At 38.5% G+C, this 20,387-nt stretch overlaps 1 protein-coding gene across 1 annotated transcript; it reads left to right on the top strand.

Moving 5' to 3' along the window:
- The first annotated feature begins 115 nt into the window (after window positions 1–115).
- On the top strand, window positions 116–15,165 carry EIF2S3 (eukaryotic translation initiation factor 2 subunit gamma). The gene is made up of 12 exons (XM_005151487.3): window positions 116–392; window positions 2,401–2,464; window positions 2,947–3,074; window positions 3,195–3,316; window positions 5,658–5,752; window positions 7,045–7,203; window positions 8,510–8,644; window positions 9,529–9,623; window positions 10,536–10,680; window positions 11,090–11,259; window positions 12,233–12,405; window positions 14,650–15,165. The coding sequence occupies exons 1-12, from the start codon at window positions 324–326 to the stop codon at window positions 14,711–14,713; spliced, it is 1,419 nt and encodes a 472-aa protein (XP_005151544.1). The 5' UTR covers window positions 116–323; the 3' UTR covers window positions 14,714–15,165.
- Window positions 15,166–20,387: the final 5,222 nt, after the last annotated feature.

Here is a 20,387-nt window from a genome sequence, read left to right on the forward strand (position 1 = left end):
TCCCGCCCCAGCCCTGCGCACGCGCGCTCTTCCCTAGCAGGGCCGGCGCACGCGGAGCAGCACCTGCGGCAGCCTTGGTTGCATCACCCGGCGCGAGGGAGAAGAGGGTCCTTTCCTGGGGCTGTCCCGCAGCGTGCCTGAGCCGCTGCAGTTTGCAGTGAGGCTGGTGACGGCCCCAGGCTGTTCAGCGTGGCCGGTCTCGAAGCTGGGCGTTTGCCCACCCAGGCGGGCGGCTACCGCGCTGAGCACTGCCGGCGGAGGGGCCACGCTGAGCTGGGGGTCAGGCGGCCGCGCAGGCTGCCTAGCTTCCTCTTTGTGCCAAGATGGCGGGGGATGAGGCGGGAGTGACTCTGGGGCAGCCGCACCTTAGCCGGCAGGACCTCGCCACGTTGGTGAGACCCGGCCGCGGGGCGTCCGGGGAACCGGGAAGGGACTGCAGGCTCTGGGGAGCGGCGGGTGCGGTTGGTGGGGCCTTGGCGGCAGGGCGGGCCGCTTTGGGTGTGCGGGTGCTGGGAGGCGGAGGGGTCCGTGCCTGCCTCGGGGCCCCGCTGGGGCTGGTGAGGGCTAAAGGGGAGCGGAAAGCGGCGGGCTTCGGGACAGGGAAGGCGAGTCGCAGTACGGTGGGGCTGAAGGAAGGGTAGGTGAAGGTAGGCGAAGGTAGGCATGGGGCATAGTGGCGGCACTGGCAGCAGGTTGGGCTGGTCGCAGCGGGTTTGTGTTGGCAGAAAAAAGGCATTGCTTGCTGTTGAAGTGAGCCCCAAGCTCGACGTGTTGGCGTGCCGGTCTTGCGAGTGAGCCTTTAGTATCACAGCAGGGGAGACGTGCAGTTTCCTCCTTGTGAGTGTGACTGTACTGAAAGGTATTAGAGGCTCTTCTGTCTCCGAAGTAGAACTATAAACTGGAGTTATGTTTCCCCAGTGGGCTAGGTGGATTGGTTTTCAGCCTTGTCTTGGTTGGTCTACCAAGAAAATTATCATGACTGTCAAGAAAATCAGTTGCAGAGGTCTCTTGCTGTGGTGGTCTTGCCTGGACTGTCTCGTTTATTACACGTATACGTAGAAAATCCAGTCGAAAATCCTTTTGCTGCTTCCCTGGTATTCAGCGAGTTAGAAAAGCTTGTTTGTCTTTATGGTAATAATGTTTGATAATCTTGGTGTTTGAGCAGAAGAATTCTTTTTGTGTTGTAGCTAAACATGTTGGTACTCGTTAGTGAAGCATGTTAGTAATTTCAGAATGTTTCTTTACATCTTTTCATTGTTGATCATGGCATTTGACAATAAGAAAGAATACAGGCCTAGTTGGGAGGTCAGTAGGAATTACCTTTATGGCCTATTCTATGTTTTTTCACTCGGCCTTTGAATTTGTACAGTTGGCTGGAGCTTATGGCTGAACTTAGCCCTACATCTCTGGAGAGGAGAAAACTGCATGCGAGCATAATTGTGTACACCAGGAACAATTTTCTTGATGACAGGATTTTGCATCATGCTTACATGCTTGTCAGCCTGCTGGACTGTGCCATCTGCAGGTCATGTTCCCAGCACCGGTTTCAATGCATGTAGTCATTTAAGTTAAATATACAAGAAATACAAATTTAATTTCTTGTGTTAGATGGACAAATCTTTTATCTGTAATGTGAACATTGTATTCATGTAACACTTGAGAACAGACTGAGTGAGCTTACATTTTCACCCAGACGTGTTTATTTGATTGTTATGCATAGGATCTGCATGCAACATTGTAAACAATATATGAATTAATGTAAATTATTCTGTGTGGGGTTATTTGTATGTTTGCAAATATTTCTGTCCTGTCCAGCACTGAGGACTCTTGGCATTGTGAATCTTTGCTTGAACTGAGTAGCTCATCCATATGAATTCAGTGCAGGATAAAAATTAACTGCAAAGAGCTCCAAAATAGTACAGAGGAACATTTAAGTGGTTTTCAGCATTGGAATACTTGGACAAACAGCTTAGAAAGTAGCCCTAAACTAACTTTTTTAGAGTTGTATTTTTAACTATACGGAATATATTTGTGTTTGATTTGCCAGGTTCTACCAGCAGGTTCATGCAGCAGGATGTTAAGAACAGCAGAACTTTTGGGATGTTTTTTCTTAGTGTTAGAGCTTCTTATTTACTTCCATCTTCTACACCTTGCAGCCTATACCAACTTAAAGTCAGTGTTTTGATTTGCAACTCATACTCATTTACAGTCAGCATTTTGTTCATCTTTTTTTCCTATTTCACATTCTTAACAGACTGGAATGCATATTTAGAATTATTTTTATGAGCTTGGATGGATTTTGCTGAATAGAACTACTGGATAATTGTTAAGAAAATACATAGAGTACTTTCTAAACCTTTAGATACAAGACGGATAAATTCTAAAATCTCCCTCCCACAGGATGTTACCAAGTTGACGCCTCTTTCACCAGAAGTCATCAGCAGGCAAGCAACAATTAATATAGGTAAAAGCAAACTTCTGAAAAAAGAGGGTTGCATTAATGTGATTCTTTCTGGTGCTAATGCAGTAGCATATGGTATCTATGTCAGAACATTTTTAAGAAATTCTAATTGAATCAGACTAATATAAATATAGTGGATTCATTATAAATTTTACCAAGATGTAGGAAGAAACTTGTTCAAACCCTTTTAACTTGAAAAGCATCAATTTTACTCTAAGAATTGTGTTGACTGAAGTGGGGAATAGTTGCTAAAGCAAAGTTTATTTTACCTTAAAATTAAGCACTAAAATGAGTTTCATGAAAATGCAAAGGCCTGTCCACTGACGGCTTTGTTTCTTTAAACAAAAATTATTATGAAACCCATGCATGTTTCTGATGGGAGCTCTGGCTACAGAGAGTTTGGGGTAATTATGTGTTGATAGTAGTGGAACATTACTCAAAAGTAAATGATAGTTTATTGACAGACATTTGCTTTTACTACATAGGTACAATTGGTCATGTAGCCCATGGGAAGTCGACAGTAGTCAAAGCTATATCTGGAGTTCATACTGTCAGATTTAAAAATGAACTGGAAAGAAATATCACAATCAAGCTGGGATATGCTAATGCAAAGGTGAGTCATTACTAAAATCTAGCAAATATATTGCGAATATATTTCAGGATGGTTGTAAGCTTACAGATAGCTAAAACTTTATGTATAAACTTTTTCTCAGTTTTTAACAATTGCTTACAGATTTACAAGCTGGATGACCCAAGCTGTTCACGGCCAGAGTGTTACCGATCCTGTGGCAGCAGCACCCCAGATGAGTTCCCTACAGATATTCCTGGCACCAAAGGGAACTTTAAACTAGTCAGGTAACTGCTGTAAAACATATGGTATAAATTGTGTTTACTGCCTTTTGCGTAACTGAAAATAGGCAGGATTGAGCTGAAAGCTGAATGAGTTGTTACAGCAGACCACATGTTCTTAGATGCTGGGCACCCCTCATCTAAGATATCACCTGAATTGCCATGTTTTTTATTAGTTACAGTGCATAGTCCACAGTAGAGCACAGCTGTGTCTTCTGTCCTCTGGTATCTGCAGGATACTGAAGTTAATTTTTTCTGCAATTCATATAAGTACATTTCAAAGATTGATGGACCTCACGAATGCATCTTTTTAAATATGTTCCTGGAGGCTGACCTTTGTTAAACTTTTTCTTCCTAGAAGCGGAAAGGTTATCAAAGTTCTTAATGAGTATATGAAATCTTGATGCTTAATGTGAGATCAGGCCTCTAACTTTATTTAGTTCATTTCTAATAATGCATATCATAGTCAGTATGCAAATTTAGTAACCACAACAGCTGTTACATGGGTCTTTACAGTGGTTGCTCAAATGAGAGTATCCATGAAGACTGTTGTATAACAAGATTCCTATACTTATATATAAAATACACATGGTGCTGTAATCAAGTATTTCCATCCTTTCCTGAGATTCCCGGTAGAACACTTGTACTAATAATAACTTCTATTGTGGAGTGACAGTCATAGAATCATAGAATAGTTAGGGTTGGGAAGGACCTTAAGATCATCTAGTTCCACCCCCCCTGCCATGGGCAGGGACACCTCACACTAAACCATATCACCCAAGGCTTCATCCAACCTGGTCTTGAACACTGCCAGGGATGGAGCATTCACAACCTCCCTGGACAACCCATTCCAGTACCTCACCACCCGCACAGTAAAGAATTTCTTCCTTATATCCAATCTAAACCTCTGCTGTTTAAGTTTCAACCCGTTACCCCTTGTCCTATCACTGCAGTCCCTAATTAATAGTCCTTCCCCAGCATCCCTGTAGGCCCCCTTCAGATACTGGAAGGCTGTCATGCAGCCATTGTTAAATTTTTGGCTAAAAGCTTTGGATTTATTTGCTTGTAGTAGAAGCAGCAAATTAGTAACTTCTTTTTTGGTAGCATGCTACCAGAAAACAAGGATTCTTCACTGAATAGTTTCAAGCAAGATGTTGTGGTTTAACCCCAGCTGGCAAATAAGTACCACACAGCTGCTTGCTCACCTCTTCACCATGTGACCACCACCCAGTGGGACAGAGAGGAAAGCTGGAAAAACAAAAATTAAACATGTAGGCTACGATAAGAAGAGTTTAATAATGAAAAGTACAATATGTTACTACTAATAATAATTATGATGAAAAAGGAAATAACAAGAGGAGAAAGAGAGAGAATACAAAGCAGAAAACCCAAACAAGCAAAAAACCCCCCTCAAACCCAAAACCCCATCAAACCCAAGTGATGCCGAATACAATTGCTCACCACCCACCGATACCCAGCCTGATCAAAGCAGTGATCTGTTCTGTTTGGATAACTGCCCCCAGTTTCTTTCCTGGGCATGAAGTGCTGTGGTATGGAATACCCTTTTGGGTAGTTTTGGGTCAGGTGTTCAGTCTGTGCTTTCTCCTGGCTTCCTGTGTCCCTCCTCACTGGCAGAGCTTGAGAGACTGAAAAGTCCTTGATTGGGGTAAGCACTACTGAGCAACAACTAAAACATTTGTGTGTTGTCAGCATTGTTCTCAGACTGAAGCCAAAACACAGCATTGCACCACCTAATAGGAAGAAAGATAATTATGTCCCAGCTGAAACCAGGACACAAGGATGTAGCTAATTGACTGTTACGGTCTGCACAATAAAATCATACAGATTGTACTAAAAGGTGTAACATTGTTTCTGTAGGTAAGTCTTGGAAGTGAAGTGTAATTACAACTGTAATTAAAGACTCATAATTTTCTAAAATAGGAGAATGGGAGTTGTCTTTTTTTCAAGAGATAAGAGAAATCCTGTGTGATGTGTTTGGGTTTTTTTGGGTTTGTTGGTTGGGTTTCTTTTTGTTCTGATGCATTTAAGTCTAGTCTAATTAACAAGTAAATTTGTGAGATATTAAAGCAGTATTTAATATGGATGTATGTCAAATCTTAAAAGTCAAAAAAACTATTCGGTAGCCATTCAGTAATCTTTGTGGAGTTTTTTGAATGTTTATGAAAATACTGTCAAGGTATTGCTTCTCAGCATATTTTGAAATGTTTATTTTTCTGTTTTAAGGGTGCTTTTAGCTTTTGTGTCTGCCTAGCTGCTTACATATATCAGCTGTATAAATTGTTGATAATTGTCTTTTGGATTTCTTTTTAACTTCCTTCTGCAACAGGCATGTCTCTTTTGTGGATTGTCCTGGCCATGATATTTTGATGGCTACTATGTTGAACGGTGCAGCAGTAATGGATGCAGCTTTACTGTTGATAGGTAACAATTTCTAGACAGAAGCAAAGTTCTATTTTTTTAATATCATGATGCAACATTATATGGGTTTTAATAGTGGGGTGGGTGAGCAGTTAAAACACGTGAATGGTTTTGAGATGTGTTTAAGAAAATAAAATGATGCTATTATGAAAATGAGCCCTAGCAAACTGGGGTTTAAAAGACATTGCTATACATACTCACTAGTGTGGTACCTGGCCAAGCTGATGGAAGATTAGTTAGATAAGAGGAAGTGTTTTAGTTGTATAGTGCTGTAAATTTTATATTATTTTATTGAAATAGACTAACTGTAGATACCTTTTGAATTTCTCTGAAGGTTCAGTTTGCTTTAAATATGTATGTAGCCTTTGTAATTCAGGAGAGTCCACAACCATCCATACAGACAGTAAACCCAGATGAATATGGACAAAATTGAAGTATAGGAGATTTATCTTGGATAAGCCATTTTCTGTTCTGATTTGCAACCAACAGGAATTGTGTAAAACTTATTTTTGTATGTCTGTAGAACATAGTGTTCTTATCTACAGATATAGTATAAGTGTTCTATAATAGTACATATGTATTAGTACTCTGCAATGATAAATGGTAGTTATCTTACCTAGATAAGACATGTCAACAAAGAAGGAAAACAGCTTCAGATAATATAGTTTAAATAGTCTAAGACAAGTGATGAGCTGTCATTCCTTCTGCCTGTTTTGATCTAGAAAGTGTGCTAGACCAATCTTTAAGTAAGATTAACCGCCATAACGGCACATCAGGCCAAAGTTGGCTTCTTGGATGGTGGAAATCCAGACTGTGCTGACAGCTACCCTATTCACATACTCTGTATTTATCGTGTATTACAGAGTTTGGGGATCTTGGCATTTTTATGGTCTTAGTGATAAGAAAATACCATAGAATTTTAAGAAAAGGTAAACTGTCCATTATCCTACTGTCAGTACCAGATATGTCTGAAGACCTAAAGGATGAAATAAGTCAAACAGACACAAGTCTGTCAGTATCTTTGGAAATTTTAGATGTTTGTTTCCACTGGGAGCAAGTAGAATGAGGGAACCTCTCAAGCAACCTCTCTTCTGTTATATATTGTGTGGATGCTACAGCCAACAGTTCTGGGGAAGAGCAGGTGCTTATTAACTTGGGTGTTTCATGTGTAGCTTACTGAGAGGTGACTAAGAGAGTCATCTTTTATAAAAATACAATGGAAAGTAGATGTCTTAACTGTGGGAGTTTTGTCTGTCTTTATAGTTTCTATATTGCAGTCACTTTTCTTCTTTCAGCTGGTAATGAGTCATGCCCTCAACCCCAGACCTCAGAACATCTAGCTGCTATAGAAATCATGAAACTGAAACACATTTTGATTCTACAGAATAAGATTGATTTGGTGAAGGAAAGCCAGGCTAAAGAACAGTATGAACAGATTCTTGCATTTGTACAAGGTAAGTTTTCAACCGCAGAGATACAGTTAGTGGTGGAAATTCTTCAGTATTGGGACATGGACATACTACTTTTCTATATGTTTGTAGAAGAGGTTCTTTTCCTTAGATAATGGTGATGTACATAGTCTGTTAATCTAAAAATAGACCGCTGGAGTTGTGCTTCTTACCTTTTCAGACAGCTTACATACAGTAGTGTTAAGGCTGTTGGTCAGAGCTCTTTATGTAAAACTAACAGCAATAGCTCTTATCTAGCAGCTTATACTGAATCTGTGGTGGTTTCTTGGTATTGCTTCTTCTTGGCTTGTTTCTTTGGTAGATGTTGTACTGTGATTTTATTGCAGTACAAGAGAGAATGAAGCAGCACTCGTTAGGGCACCTTGTAGATATAAATGTGTCCTTTAATCACAAAAGATTAGTCTTTCATCTCTTTCTGTAACTCCAGCACACGCAGTGTTATCCTACTCTATAAAATTCCATGTTCTGCTCAGCTTTAGTGGTCTGAGTGTCATCTTTCCCAGAAGCTTTCACTGTTTTCCCTGCCTATCTGCTTTAGCTGAGTTATGTGAGAAGCTGCAGAGCTAGATTGTCAGCATCAGAAGTCACTAGTGGGTCTTGTGGAGTTTTTTTTTTGTTTTGTTTATTTGTTATTCGTAGTTCAGAATTGTTGCCATGCATAAGTTGTTCATAACAGCTATGTCAGGGTGGCTTAATTGGTACATTTGGAGTTTGAGAATTTAAGTTACCACAAAAAAATAAAAGATAGAATTAAACCTAGTAATATTTAACAAGCCTTGACAACTAACTAAATGCATCCTTCCACAAAATGACAATTTTTCTAAAATATATATTTATATTGCAAAACTTAGAAAACATGTATCATTAAATTGATAGGTATTTTGGTTTGTCAGAATAAAATTTGACTGTAAATACTGCTGTATGAAATAGTGAGATATCTGATTTCTCTGATGAAGCTATCTTAATAATATTTTTGATCACAATGTAGGAAGTGAATTCTCCTTAAAAGCAGATTACCTTGCATAATGTTTAGAGAGGAGCTGTAAAATTCTTCTGTATAGTTACCCAAAGGCAACATAAGGGTTGTTTCAGAATGTCCCCAAAAGTAGGTCTGGCTAGTTTGAACTAAAATGTTGGAGGGAAAGGTAAATGCTCTGATACTTACTGCTTTGGGAAACACACATGAAGTGTGCATTGAAATTCATTAGTATTTTTATCAATGACAGAACACTTGGTCATGTTACTGTAAACACTATGTTAAGGCTTGATACTGAACTTTATTTTAATTCAGGTACAGTTGCAGAAGGAGCTCCAATAATTCCAATCTCAGCACAGCTGAAATACAACATTGAGGTAGTCTGTGAGTATATAGTGAAAAAAATCCCAGTCCCACTGCGAGACTTCACATCTGAACCAAGGCTTATTGGTATGTAGATGCTTAGATCTGGGCTTTTGTGGCTAACCATTTCCTACAGGTATCTACACTTAAAATAGCATGAGCTGAATACACTAAAAAGAGGTAGATTTAAAAGGAGTGTTTAGTGTGCTCTTATTTTAAAACTTGTATATTTTCCTAGAGCTGTATTGTTTGTTCATAGTCAACTGCTATAGCTCAATCTATTTGAGGTAATTGCTAGGTTTTCTGTATTTTCTGTGTACGACAGCACTAAAATGCAGTAAGGATGAGAAATTTCTGTGTCTTAAAACATTCCCATACATTGCTATGAACTTAAATTTGATGTAACAAAGTACTGAAAAACTGTTGAATTTGAAAATTAAATTATTTCCATGAAAAACTTACAGGTAACCTGGTTAGATTTTGTGTCTGGTCAGAATTGTCAGTCTTTTTCTTGTCCAGCATATATGAAGTTCAGTTCCACTACGATAAAGCAATTTGTGTGCTTTTTTTTTCTTTTTTTCCACATGAAACGTGGGAAACCTAAAAAACATGCTAAAAATGCAGAAAAATCAACCACATTAAAACAAAGTTACAATATTCACATTTAACATTGTGAATGTTGAAGAGGTTTTGTAATACTGTTTATCAAAGCTATCTTTTTCAGATCCTTCTGCTATACAGAAACAATTATTTAAAATATTTACATAAGCAGCTTTTTTTGAGAAGAAAGTCAACTGTCTACTTAAAAATTGTGAATAAAATACTCATCGTATTTTAGTGTTCTTGAATTGCATTTTTGTAATATTTATAAATATGTGGATACCTTCATTAGAATAGGGAAGCAAAGTTGCTAAAGACACTCATTCTTTAAGAACCTGATATCAAGTATAAACCTGGTCTGTGTTTTTCAGTGATTAGGTCTTTTGATGTCAACAAGCCTGGCTGTGAAGTTGATGACCTTAAGGGAGGTGTAGCTGGTGGCAGTATTCTAAAGGGTGTTCTAAAGGTAACCTTTTAGCTTTTGTGTCTGGTGATTTATATTGATAATGAGTAGATGCTTTCCATGCTCAGTATAAAATGAATCTATATAATTGATTTTATTAAAAAAAAAAGAATACAGTCAGATGGCACTTACCCTTTCTGTCTGTGCCTCATTTTTACTTTCCTGTTTTACACTGCTTTTTATTTTTTAAATATATTTTGTTACTGCAGTCTTTTGCTAATCATGATACCGATTTCATTGCTTACAAAAATTGAGAGTGCCTTTTTTATTTATTTTTTTCTGTCTTACCACTTTTACTTGCGGAATTATAGGGGGAAAGGGAGAGCAAAAGAACGTTAAAAGAACCTTGGAAGCATGTGTGGGTTCCCACAGGCCCCACTTCCTCATTTAAGTATTCTGTATATTTTAGAATTTTTACTTGTGGGATATTGTCAACAGATGGAAGCTTTAAAAGTTGCTTTGGTAGATTGGAAAGCAAACCACATCTTGGAACATTTATGCAACTTGTATTTTCTTTGTCCTGTGGTTCATCAATGCTGATCACTTACACCAATCAAATTAACTTATTTTTTCTCAATGCTATAACATTTCTAAATGACACGTTATTTAAAAGAAAAAAAAATCTAAAATTACAATATCAGCATTATTGCTGATAAAGATCCTTTGTTCAAGGAGTTTTACAAATTATATTAAAAAAATTGATTGTTATATTGGCTGTGAGATACTGAGCTTTCAGTATTGTTTGGTTTGCAGTAAGCAAGTGCAACAGAAGTCTTAGGATTTCTGCAGTAGCCCAGAGCCAAGGACTTGTATAAATAGTAGATCTTGGGATAAGTGGGTCTTGTCTGTGACTAGTAGTTAGCTTTATGTTCTTGTGAAACCACCAGTTAATCACTTTTTCACTTTCCTCATTAGGTGGGCCAAGAAATTGAAGTCCGGCCTGGTATTGTGTCTAAGGACAGTGAAGGAAAACTCATGTGCAAGCCAATCTTTTCCAAAATTGTGTCACTCTTTGCTGAACACAATGATCTACAGTATGCTGCTCCAGGAGGTCTTATAGGTGAGAAGTCTTATTTCTTCATGGTTATGAAGTGAAAACGTTTGGTTTCATTTAACAATAAATCCCAGTCAGTAAACAAAAAGGCTCTGAAGAATTTCAGGTAGTTCATATGTATAGAGGGAGACAAAACATGAGTGTGAAAATCAGATATTTAATAAATAAATAATTTTCCTGAATGTCACTGGTCAGCACAGATTAACTCACAATGCTAATTACAGCAGCTTTAACAGTAGAATATTTCTTCATCTCTTTAGACAGAGCTAATAGTCTTGCTGACATTCTGAAAGTGCTGTTTCTAGTAGTAGGGAATTCCCAGTACATTCTCAGTCTGTCATATTTACATGTTCTCTAAGTCAGTGTGACAGCTGCCTTTCAGTTACTCCTTGTGACCTTCTTTGTTGCGTTGTAGGTGTTGGAACCAAGATTGATCCAACACTGTGTCGGGCTGACCGAATGGTAGGTCAGGTCCTTGGTGCTGTTGGAGCGCTGCCAGAAATATTTACAGAGCTAGAGATTTCCTATTTCTTGCTGAGACGACTATTAGGTGTGCGCACTGAAGGAGACAAGAAAGCTGCAAAGGTCTGTACCCTTTTTTCTGGGTGTGGGTTTTTTTTCCTGCTTTCTCTTTGAAGTTTCATTAGTATATACATTGTTTTGGTCTTATGCAGTAGTTTTGTCTCTTTTTTATGTTTGTCACTAAACTTACCTGCTTAGTTAGTATTACAGAAGAATGCTTTTCACAGGAGTAGGAATTCATATCAGGGTATTTTAAAGTAGCAAAAAGTATTTATGTCCTGAAGTTAGGTATACTTTGAAACATACTGATGGTTGTTTTCCTTTGTTGTCGGCCTGTTTGTGCAATAGTTTTATATAGGTACAGTCTACTTACTAGTTAATGCTTTTCATAGATTCTCTCTGTTAAGAACTTTTTAGAGCTAAGTATTTTTAAGTGCTATTGTTGAAAATAAACTGAACTTGATGTATGGCCCATTGTACACAAATAAAACTAAAATATCTTAGTTTTCCTTGTTAGCATTAAAACCTAGGATTAGATTCTAATGTTTTAATGAAACAGTTTAATGCAACATTTCATGCAAGAGTAAGTGCTTCAGCACTCTCTTTATCCTGTGAAATTCTTTTTTGAGAAATCATTTTGATGGAAGTAGGCATAGGGGAAATGAGAATATCCACGTAGTTTAAAGGAATGGTATCGTGTTCCAATCTGTAGCAATACCTGAGATGTTTCCACTTTAGTGTAGTATGTGCAATCATCAGGATGTTTTATAGAAAATGTACAGAAATCCCAAGAACGTGTAGCATACCAGGACTCACAGTACTACATACACAATGTATTTTTGTATTTATCCTTTCACATGTAAACTTTATCCACTGACTCTGCATGGTTTGTGTGTATATTTACAGTTGTTACATTTCTCAGCTGTTTTTTTTTTGTGGCAGGTAGGCAAGAGACGATACTCAATATTGTCTGTGGTATTTTTTTTTTAATACTAAAGCTTATGTTTCAGAGTTTTGTATATCTGCCTTCATTCAGGTGCAAAAATTATCAAGGAATGAAGTTTTAATGGTAAACATAGGATCCTTGTCTACCGGAGGGAGAGTTAGTGCAGTAAAGGCTGATTTGGGGAAGATTATGCTAACTAACCCAGTATGCACAGAAGTGGGAGAAAAAATCGCCCTGAGTCGAAGAGTGGAGAAGCACTGGCGGTAAGTTGATGCTAAATAGGTAAAGCACCTGGTTGTATTATTGTTAACAAAAAAAACCCTGGATCTGATTTTCTTCTAGAATAGGTAAGTGTTACATCTGTTTCAAAAATTTCTCTGGATTCTCCTAAGATATTAATGCAGTTATTGTGGAATGCTTAATATCATTATTAGCCTCCTTTTTTAAAGCACCGTTATTGATTGGGTAGATACCTGCAGACAAGGAAACGGCTGGGGTTTGTAGTTTGTTCCCCAGGCTGTAAATTGAGCTAACAGTAGGCAATCTTGGTCTAGCTGTTTGGAAATTCTGGTAATGGTAAGCCAAAGCCTGTCTTTATATACACCTAAATCAGTGGTGGTCTACCTGTGCAGCTGTATGTGACTTCTAACACAATCTTGCAGTAGTAGCAGGGGAACAGAAGAGGGACATTTTAAGGTTTAAATATTTTATGTACTATGAGCAGAGAGGAAAAAAAGTATCAACTGGATTGGCCCATTCTCATTAGAAACACAGAAACATCTGGAGGCTGAAAATGACGAGCAGAATTGGTTCATGATTCATTCTAATCTTAGGCCCATACTTCTTTTTAGATGATTATGCATACTGTACCTGTTAAGTGTTCCATAAGACCACATGAATATCATAAGAACATATTGGTATTTAGATATGTTGACCCTGCACAGCTCCTGTATAGTATAAGGGAACGTAGCCATTTTTACAAGAAGTGTACACTGTATAAAAAAACAAGCTTTAAATATCTGAGATGCAGATTTCTTTTTCACATCAACAAGAAAGCATAGATGGGAACTTAGTGCTTGCTCTCAGAGCTAGCTGGCAAATTAGGGAAGAGATTATTCCTTGACAAAAACAAGGGAAAAGATAACATGTGTTGAATGGGAGAAAAGAAAAATAGACAAGACCCAATTAAGTCAGGGAAAACAGAAGGAAAAGGAGAAATCATTTTATATTGGAAATTATACTTTGCTTGCTTTTTTTTTTTTTTGTTTAAGCTATAGACTGGTAGCTTTTGCAAATCTGATTATGGATTTTGTTGCTTCTGAAGATTACTTTCCACTTGAAAAACATAACCAGATTTGCCAAAAAACTCACTTGTCTCTGGAATATGGGCTGGACAAGTAGTGGCAGCCTGTTATAAAGACTGTGTTACTAAAAAGTTGCCTTCTGTGCTGTATTGAAAGGACAGAGACAACATAAGGAGACTGAAGGCTGAGAAATGGTGAAAGGAGGCAAACTTGGAAGACCGGCATAATAAAATGCAATTGAAATAAAGATAATGTACAATTGGTACTGTGTAGCCTGAGGCAATGGAGTACTGAAAAGATGGAAGATAGTGTGAAAGCAACAGATGAAAATTAGGTACAAATTAGAGAATACATATATATATATATATATATATAAAGGGACAGAGATTAAACAAGTGGCCAAGTAAACAGGATACACTAGTGATTCCAAGGAACTGTAAATTCAAAGGTGGAATAGTTATAACCTATGGATATGGTCCTAAAAAGTGGGAAGTGTTTGGCTAACACACTTAATTTCCTTTTCTGGTGTCCAGAGAGCAACTCTGCTGCTTAGCAAATTAAATTGAGATGCACATATGGTTTCTGTATATCTCCTTGCCAGAAACTGGAAATGTTTTACAGACATTTGTGTCAATAACATGGGCTGCCTGCTGGCTGTGGAAATGGACATAATTTATTTAAAAAGACATATTTTTGTGAGGTAACAGCTGTCTATAGAGGGGTCTTAATTTTAATTTTAATAGTAGAACTTACCAAAGAGTTGAGTTAACCCTTATAGGTTACATGTTCGTTGAGAGTTACAGCTCTGTAATTTTGCAGTCACCTTATCTGAATTTTAATGTTTTCATTTCTGTTTGAACATAATGCAGCACTTCAGGCAAAGGTGAAAAGAGATGAAGCTGTGAACAGATTTGCAATCCACCAGTACATAATGTTACAACACTGTCAGATTTTTAGTTTATTGTTCAAAGGTACATCCTTAGCTGGTTACGAACATGCAAAAGTTCTCTGTCCCTCATCCTTTTTTATTCTGTGTTTCCAGTAACCAGTCTTAAGTCTTGTAGGATGCTTTGGGTGGGAGACAAGTGGAAAAAAAATCAAATTGTGAGAACCGAAGGGATAAGAATGACAGAGGGATGTTGATTTATTCAGGGTATTTCTGAGTACTACTGAAAGTAATATAAACTGGTTTTCTTTTTACAGTTTGATTGGTTGGGGTCAAATCAGAAGAGGAGTGACAATCAAGCCAACTGTTGATGATGACTGAAGAACAAAAGAGTGTGCTTCATTTTTAAAGATGAAGTGCCTATTTCTATTTTGAAGGGGGTATATTTTCACAGTGGAATCGGAAGCTGTGCAAATGTCATCTTTGAGTTGTATGGCTGTCTTTATAAGTTTTATTGAATTTTACCCTCTTACTAAAATACTAGTCACTATCACCATTAAAAAGTGTAAAAGAATTGGCGTGGAAGTGGGTTTAACTATCCACATCTTGGTAGAAAATAATTGTACATGTCTCATGGAATGTCTAATTTATGTTATTTTGTGTTTCAGACATACCTGATTGATATCAGTCAAGCCAACCCCAGTGTAACACACAAACCATAAATCTGGTATTGAAATAAAATATTGCTTATTTTCATTAATACAATTTTTCTGAGTAACAGAAGACTGCAGTGATTGTTCAACCAGTGCAAGCATTAAAAGCAGAAACCCAAACTCTTCTTGAAGACTAGTACCCTTTTTGCACAACATCTTGATTTGCTTAGACAGCTGTTTACAGCAAGAACTTCCTTAGTTTTTATTGTTCTGACTTTAGGGTTCTAGCTGTATTACACTTTGTAGTTAGGATGGCAATGTTGACTGACTTTATCACTTGCAGTATTACAAAGAGTTTTGGATAAACTCCTGAGGAAAAACAACATGTAAATTGGATCTGAACTGGCAGTACTGGTTTTGACCTTATCTTAAAAGGGATTTATGAAAAATGATTAATCTGAAACATGGCTGTTTGTCATTGTGAAACTGTGTGTGGGTGAGCTGGGAGCTCTTTATACAGTGGGAGTAAACTGATTATTTCAAAGTTATAGCGAGCAAATATTAGCTGTGATCTTGAGCTATAAAGTATGTGGAAAAAGTGTAGAAGGGAATGATTTGTGGGAGAGAAAGGTGTGGAATTCAGAATGAGATGAGGAAACGCCACTTTCGCTTAGCTAGCATGAATCATACTCCTGAGGAGAAAATAAAATGCAATGAACATACTGTAGGGTGCTAATACTTTCATCCATTAAAATTTAAACTTCTTCGTTTGTACTAATACACGTAGTTCTAGGTATTTTATATACTAGGCTATTTAACAAGTTATGTTACTTTCCATATATTTATATAAAGTACAGTGTTTGTTATCAAAGCCTGGTTTCAAACATTTAGGTAAATACTGTTTCATCAAAAAGTACTTTGATGAAGCAGCTTGGCTTTTGTTCCTGGTTTTGCATTATATTTTGTGCTCCCTTATTTTACCTACATTCCTATACTCAGTTTCTCAATTTGTAAAGAACTACCTCACATGGTGCTGAAAGTAAACACATTAATTTTTGTGTAGTGCTTCTCCTTTTTAAAAGAGAGTTAGCTATAGTTCTTCCAAATTCTCGTAGTGCTCAACCAGAGCAGTCATAAATATCTGTTTCAGGGACTGCATCTTCCATTGTTTGGAAACTCATTTCTGTAACTCCGAATCCTAGGAACTTGGATACTAACTTACGTTAGTTTGGGAGTATGAGGATGAGCACACCTAACTGCAGAGTACTAGGATGATACTACACCACCATGGTGAAGTTTAGTCCAAAGAGTTCTCCCTAAATGCACTGAATGTGTGGGGCTAGTGTACAGAAATGCTGAACTGCTTCTGAGAAACCGGTTAAGCACCAACGAGTATTTTTAGGCATCCAAATAATCTGGAGATTGGGCCTTGATCTCTTGATCTGCAGTTTAAAAAATAGAAGTGTCATAGTCTATTCAAAACACTTCCTGTACTCCTTCACTTGGGGAGGTAATAAATGCAAAGTCAAAATTATTATCTTAGTGCTAGGATTAGTAGCCAGCCTTCATTCTTCCGGCTAAATAGCCATAGGTCATTACTTAATTTAGGTCTAAAATGTGATTTAATACTGCTGTATTTCATACCAGGTTTATTAGGTAGGTACATGTTATCAGTAATATTAAGACATGATTTATGGAATCAGAATCAGCTAGGTTGGAAAAGACTTAAAATCATCAAGTCCAACCATTACCCCAGGATCCCAAGGCTACCACTAAACCATGTCACTGAGGGCCTCATCTGCGTGATTTTTGAACACTTTCAGGGATGGTGGTCCAACCATTTCCATGCACAGCCTGTTCCAATGCCTGACCACCCTTGGTTGAAGGAAATTTTTTCTAAAATCTAAGCTTTCCCTAGTGCAACTTGAGGCTGTTACCTCTTTTCCTATCACTTGTTACCTAGGAAAAGAGATTAGCCACCTTCTCTCCATCCTCCTTTCAGACAGTTGTAGAGTGATATTCCCCTTGAGCCTTCTCCAGACTAAACAGCCCCAGTTCCCTCAACTCTACCTCGTAAGTCTTGTTTTCTAGACCCTTCACCAGCTTTGTTGCCCTTCTCTGGACCTGTTCCAGCAACTTAATGTCTGTTGAAAATGTTCCCTCCTAAGTATTAAGTAATATTTTGGTTTTCTGATGGTCTGTGCAAGAACTAGAGAGAGAATAGAGTCAATGAGGTGACAAGGTAATGAATTTTGCCTCTGGCCCATTATTGCATCAGCCTGCTTTCACAGCAGCTCTTCCAGGGTAGGGCTAGGATTTTTTTAGCAGCCCTCTCGCAAGGCAGTTTCTTACATTCTCAGCTGTTCTCTCCTTCCTTCCAATGGTAGACTTGGGTTTGTCATTCGTGCATGCATGCTGTTTCGTGCAGAAGAGTTGCCTAAGAGTGGGATGGTTGTTAACTGAAGTGTGTCTGGCCCAAAGTCTGTTCCTGATCCTTCTCAAGAAAAGGGAGGTTAGGAGCATGTCTGAGGTGTCAGCTGTGGTTTCCATATGACATGTGGTGTGCTATATATCCTATCACACTGGGGTAAGGAAGTGGGGGGCAGGTGAAGTGCAAAGTTCATTTTTGCCACCAAAATGTTACATTTCCTCTAACTGGAAAGCTCTGACTCTGCTGGCATGAATAAAGTATAATGGGAATGTGTTGAGACTTCAGTGAATACATTAAGCATGTGACTCTGCAGCATCAGAGAGCCAAGTATGAGCAGTAAAAGTGTAAATATATGTGCTGATGTGTCTATCCACCCGTGCCGTGTCCACTGAAATGAGATGCCATGGAAAAGGGAGTTGAAAATCACTTGGATTTTCTTGAAAAACACAGATGACTTGTGAGCTCTCTCCCTTTGCTGAGGATTTGCTTCAGAGTGATGATTTTTATTTTTCAGCCCTTCACGGGTGAGATTTAGCTACCTGAACATAGGTGCGCAGTTGCATTTCAAATGACTTGGCTCAGCAGGGCACATGTGTAATTGGCAGCTGTTACACTTAACATGTTCTGGAGCAGTAGCTGGATAGAGCAGGACACTGGGTGGCACCGATACCTTCATTTGGGTGACTGAATCTCTTCCAATAATCTGTCTAGGTTTTAGGAGGGTGCTAGTATAGGGATACCTCTTCCCTATGAAGAGGGAAGTTTATTGTCTCAATAAATACAAATTTCTGATATCTAACAAACCTAGCAGACCAGTGTAAGTTAACTGTGCTAGTACAAGTTTTGGTTGCTTTTATCAACCTGTGACTAGTTCTGTATTAAAACTAGAAAGAGAGACTGGCTGGTTGTCATTCCAGGGAATTCTTGCTGCTTAGCTCAAATTAAACAAGCTACTTGAGAAGCCGAGTTTTCTATTATGTTTATCCATGTCACAAATACTGTACTGCCTTGCAAACCACTCATGGTTACATTTCTGGTTAGTTATCTAGTTTATGTGTAAGAAATTAGATTCCAAGTTGGTGCTTTTAAGGTGAACAACACTGCAAGTAGTTCTTCACTTCAGCTTTTTGTAAGTGCCTGTGGGGTGGCTGTTGCATTGCTTGATTTTAGGCATGGAAACGAGGGTATTCTCAAGTAAAGTGGATGCTAGCTTCCCATTGTTTCTGATGGAACTCAAGTTTAAGACTGACTAGAAACTATGGGAGGAAGGAGTGGTTGCTCTCAGGGGTCCACATGCATCCCAGACCTACAGCATCTCTCCAGCACTATGCTGTATATCACAGACTTTGTGTCTAGAGATTGTCCAAAAGCAGTTCTTCCACTGAAAATAGTCTTGTGGGATGTTCATTAAATGTTTCTGCTTTCCACCCAGATGAGTGTGAAACCCTCTTATTAATGGAGCAAACCATTTCTTAGAACAGAAACGCTCTATTCCAGGTATCAAGGGTCACATACCTCATTTGCAGCAAGGACTCACACCTCTCTTCTACCTCAGCATAGAATACTGAGAAACATATAAAATCTCAAAAGGATTGGTAGGCTTAGACTCACAAAAATGTAAGATGCTGTTTTGTTGCATTGTACATCTTAAAAAAGAAGAGGTTTTAAGAAAAGTTGATGTGTAATCATAAAGGCAAGAAGACATTGCTGCTTTAGCCACCTTGGCTCTAACATGCAGGACTAGTTCATAAAAGTAGAAGTTTAAGCTCTACATAACCACCCTGTATAAATAACCTGTGGTTATATACTAATGTATGTTTGTTGTAGGACTTCACATACCTAATGGTGGATCAGGTAGCTATTCAGAACTTTTTCATATTATTTTTTTCTGAGTGGTGAGTGTCTCTCAAATGAGCCAAAATAAAATGTAATGAGGAGAAAAATGAGGACGATCAGCAGTTCTGTTAGTTCAACCGTAATTCCATTACTTCTGTCTCACCCTGTTTTCCTGGTTGAGTCACCAAGGGAAGGGGTTTTGACCTACCATATGGTACTTGGTATTGGCTCAAGTTAAACTAAAGCATTGTTAAGGGATACAGTGCTGACTGGAGATGTTCTGTGCCAGGCTGATTTGCTTCAATATGCAAGAAGGCAGGATGATGTCATATGGCACACTGCTTTAAAACAAGTAAGTAGATATCTTGTGCAATGGTACAAAGTTAAGGTGCCATGTCAGTAATAATTTCTGAGACTGTGGTATGCCTTTGGGAAATGTCATTTCTAGCCAAATCTCGCTTCCTGTTCGGAAGGGGTGAAGCATGAATTTCCATTAACATCGTGTTGTTCTGGTACATACAAGATACAAAAGCATTTTAAAACTGTGTTTTTACTGCATTAGTTTTGTAGCACTTTCAAAAGTGCTTCCTTCTAGCTCACTGCCAGAAAATTAGTTTCTACTGGTTTTCCATGCTGAGTCACCTTGGTGATAGCCTTAGTATCACCAATATAGAAGGTTTAAACTTCTGCCCCAGCCCTGTTCACATGCTGGCCTCTCATCCACGCTTCTGCCAGAGCAGTGCCCCTGCTATTCTGGGTCACTTCTTGCTGCAAGGCTGGGGCTCAACACTTACAAAGTTCCAAACATCCTTAATAACACCAACAATAATAACACCACAATCATGATGCATAGCACAGACTGCTGGTTTCCAGACCCTGACGCCTCCTGACCATATGATGGCGCCTGTGCACCCATGATTTATTTGGTTGCCGCCTTCTTGAAATCACAGGATGCTGCTTGTCATTCATCAGTTCTACCATTGCCCTAGTTATTTTGGCACAACTGGCTTAATAGCTGGTGTTCACTTACCAGAATGCTGAAATTATGAATGTGTTCTGGCTTGGTGTTGCTGCTCCTGTTTCTGTAAGGTTACATCAGTATCTGCACACCTGATTTCCTGTACATCTGCAGTCC

This window comes from Melopsittacus undulatus, chromosome 2 (assembly GCF_012275295.1).
Source record: "Melopsittacus undulatus isolate bMelUnd1 chromosome 2, bMelUnd1.mat.Z, whole genome shotgun sequence".
NCBI lineage: Eukaryota > Metazoa > Chordata > Aves > Psittaciformes > Psittaculidae > Melopsittacus > Melopsittacus undulatus.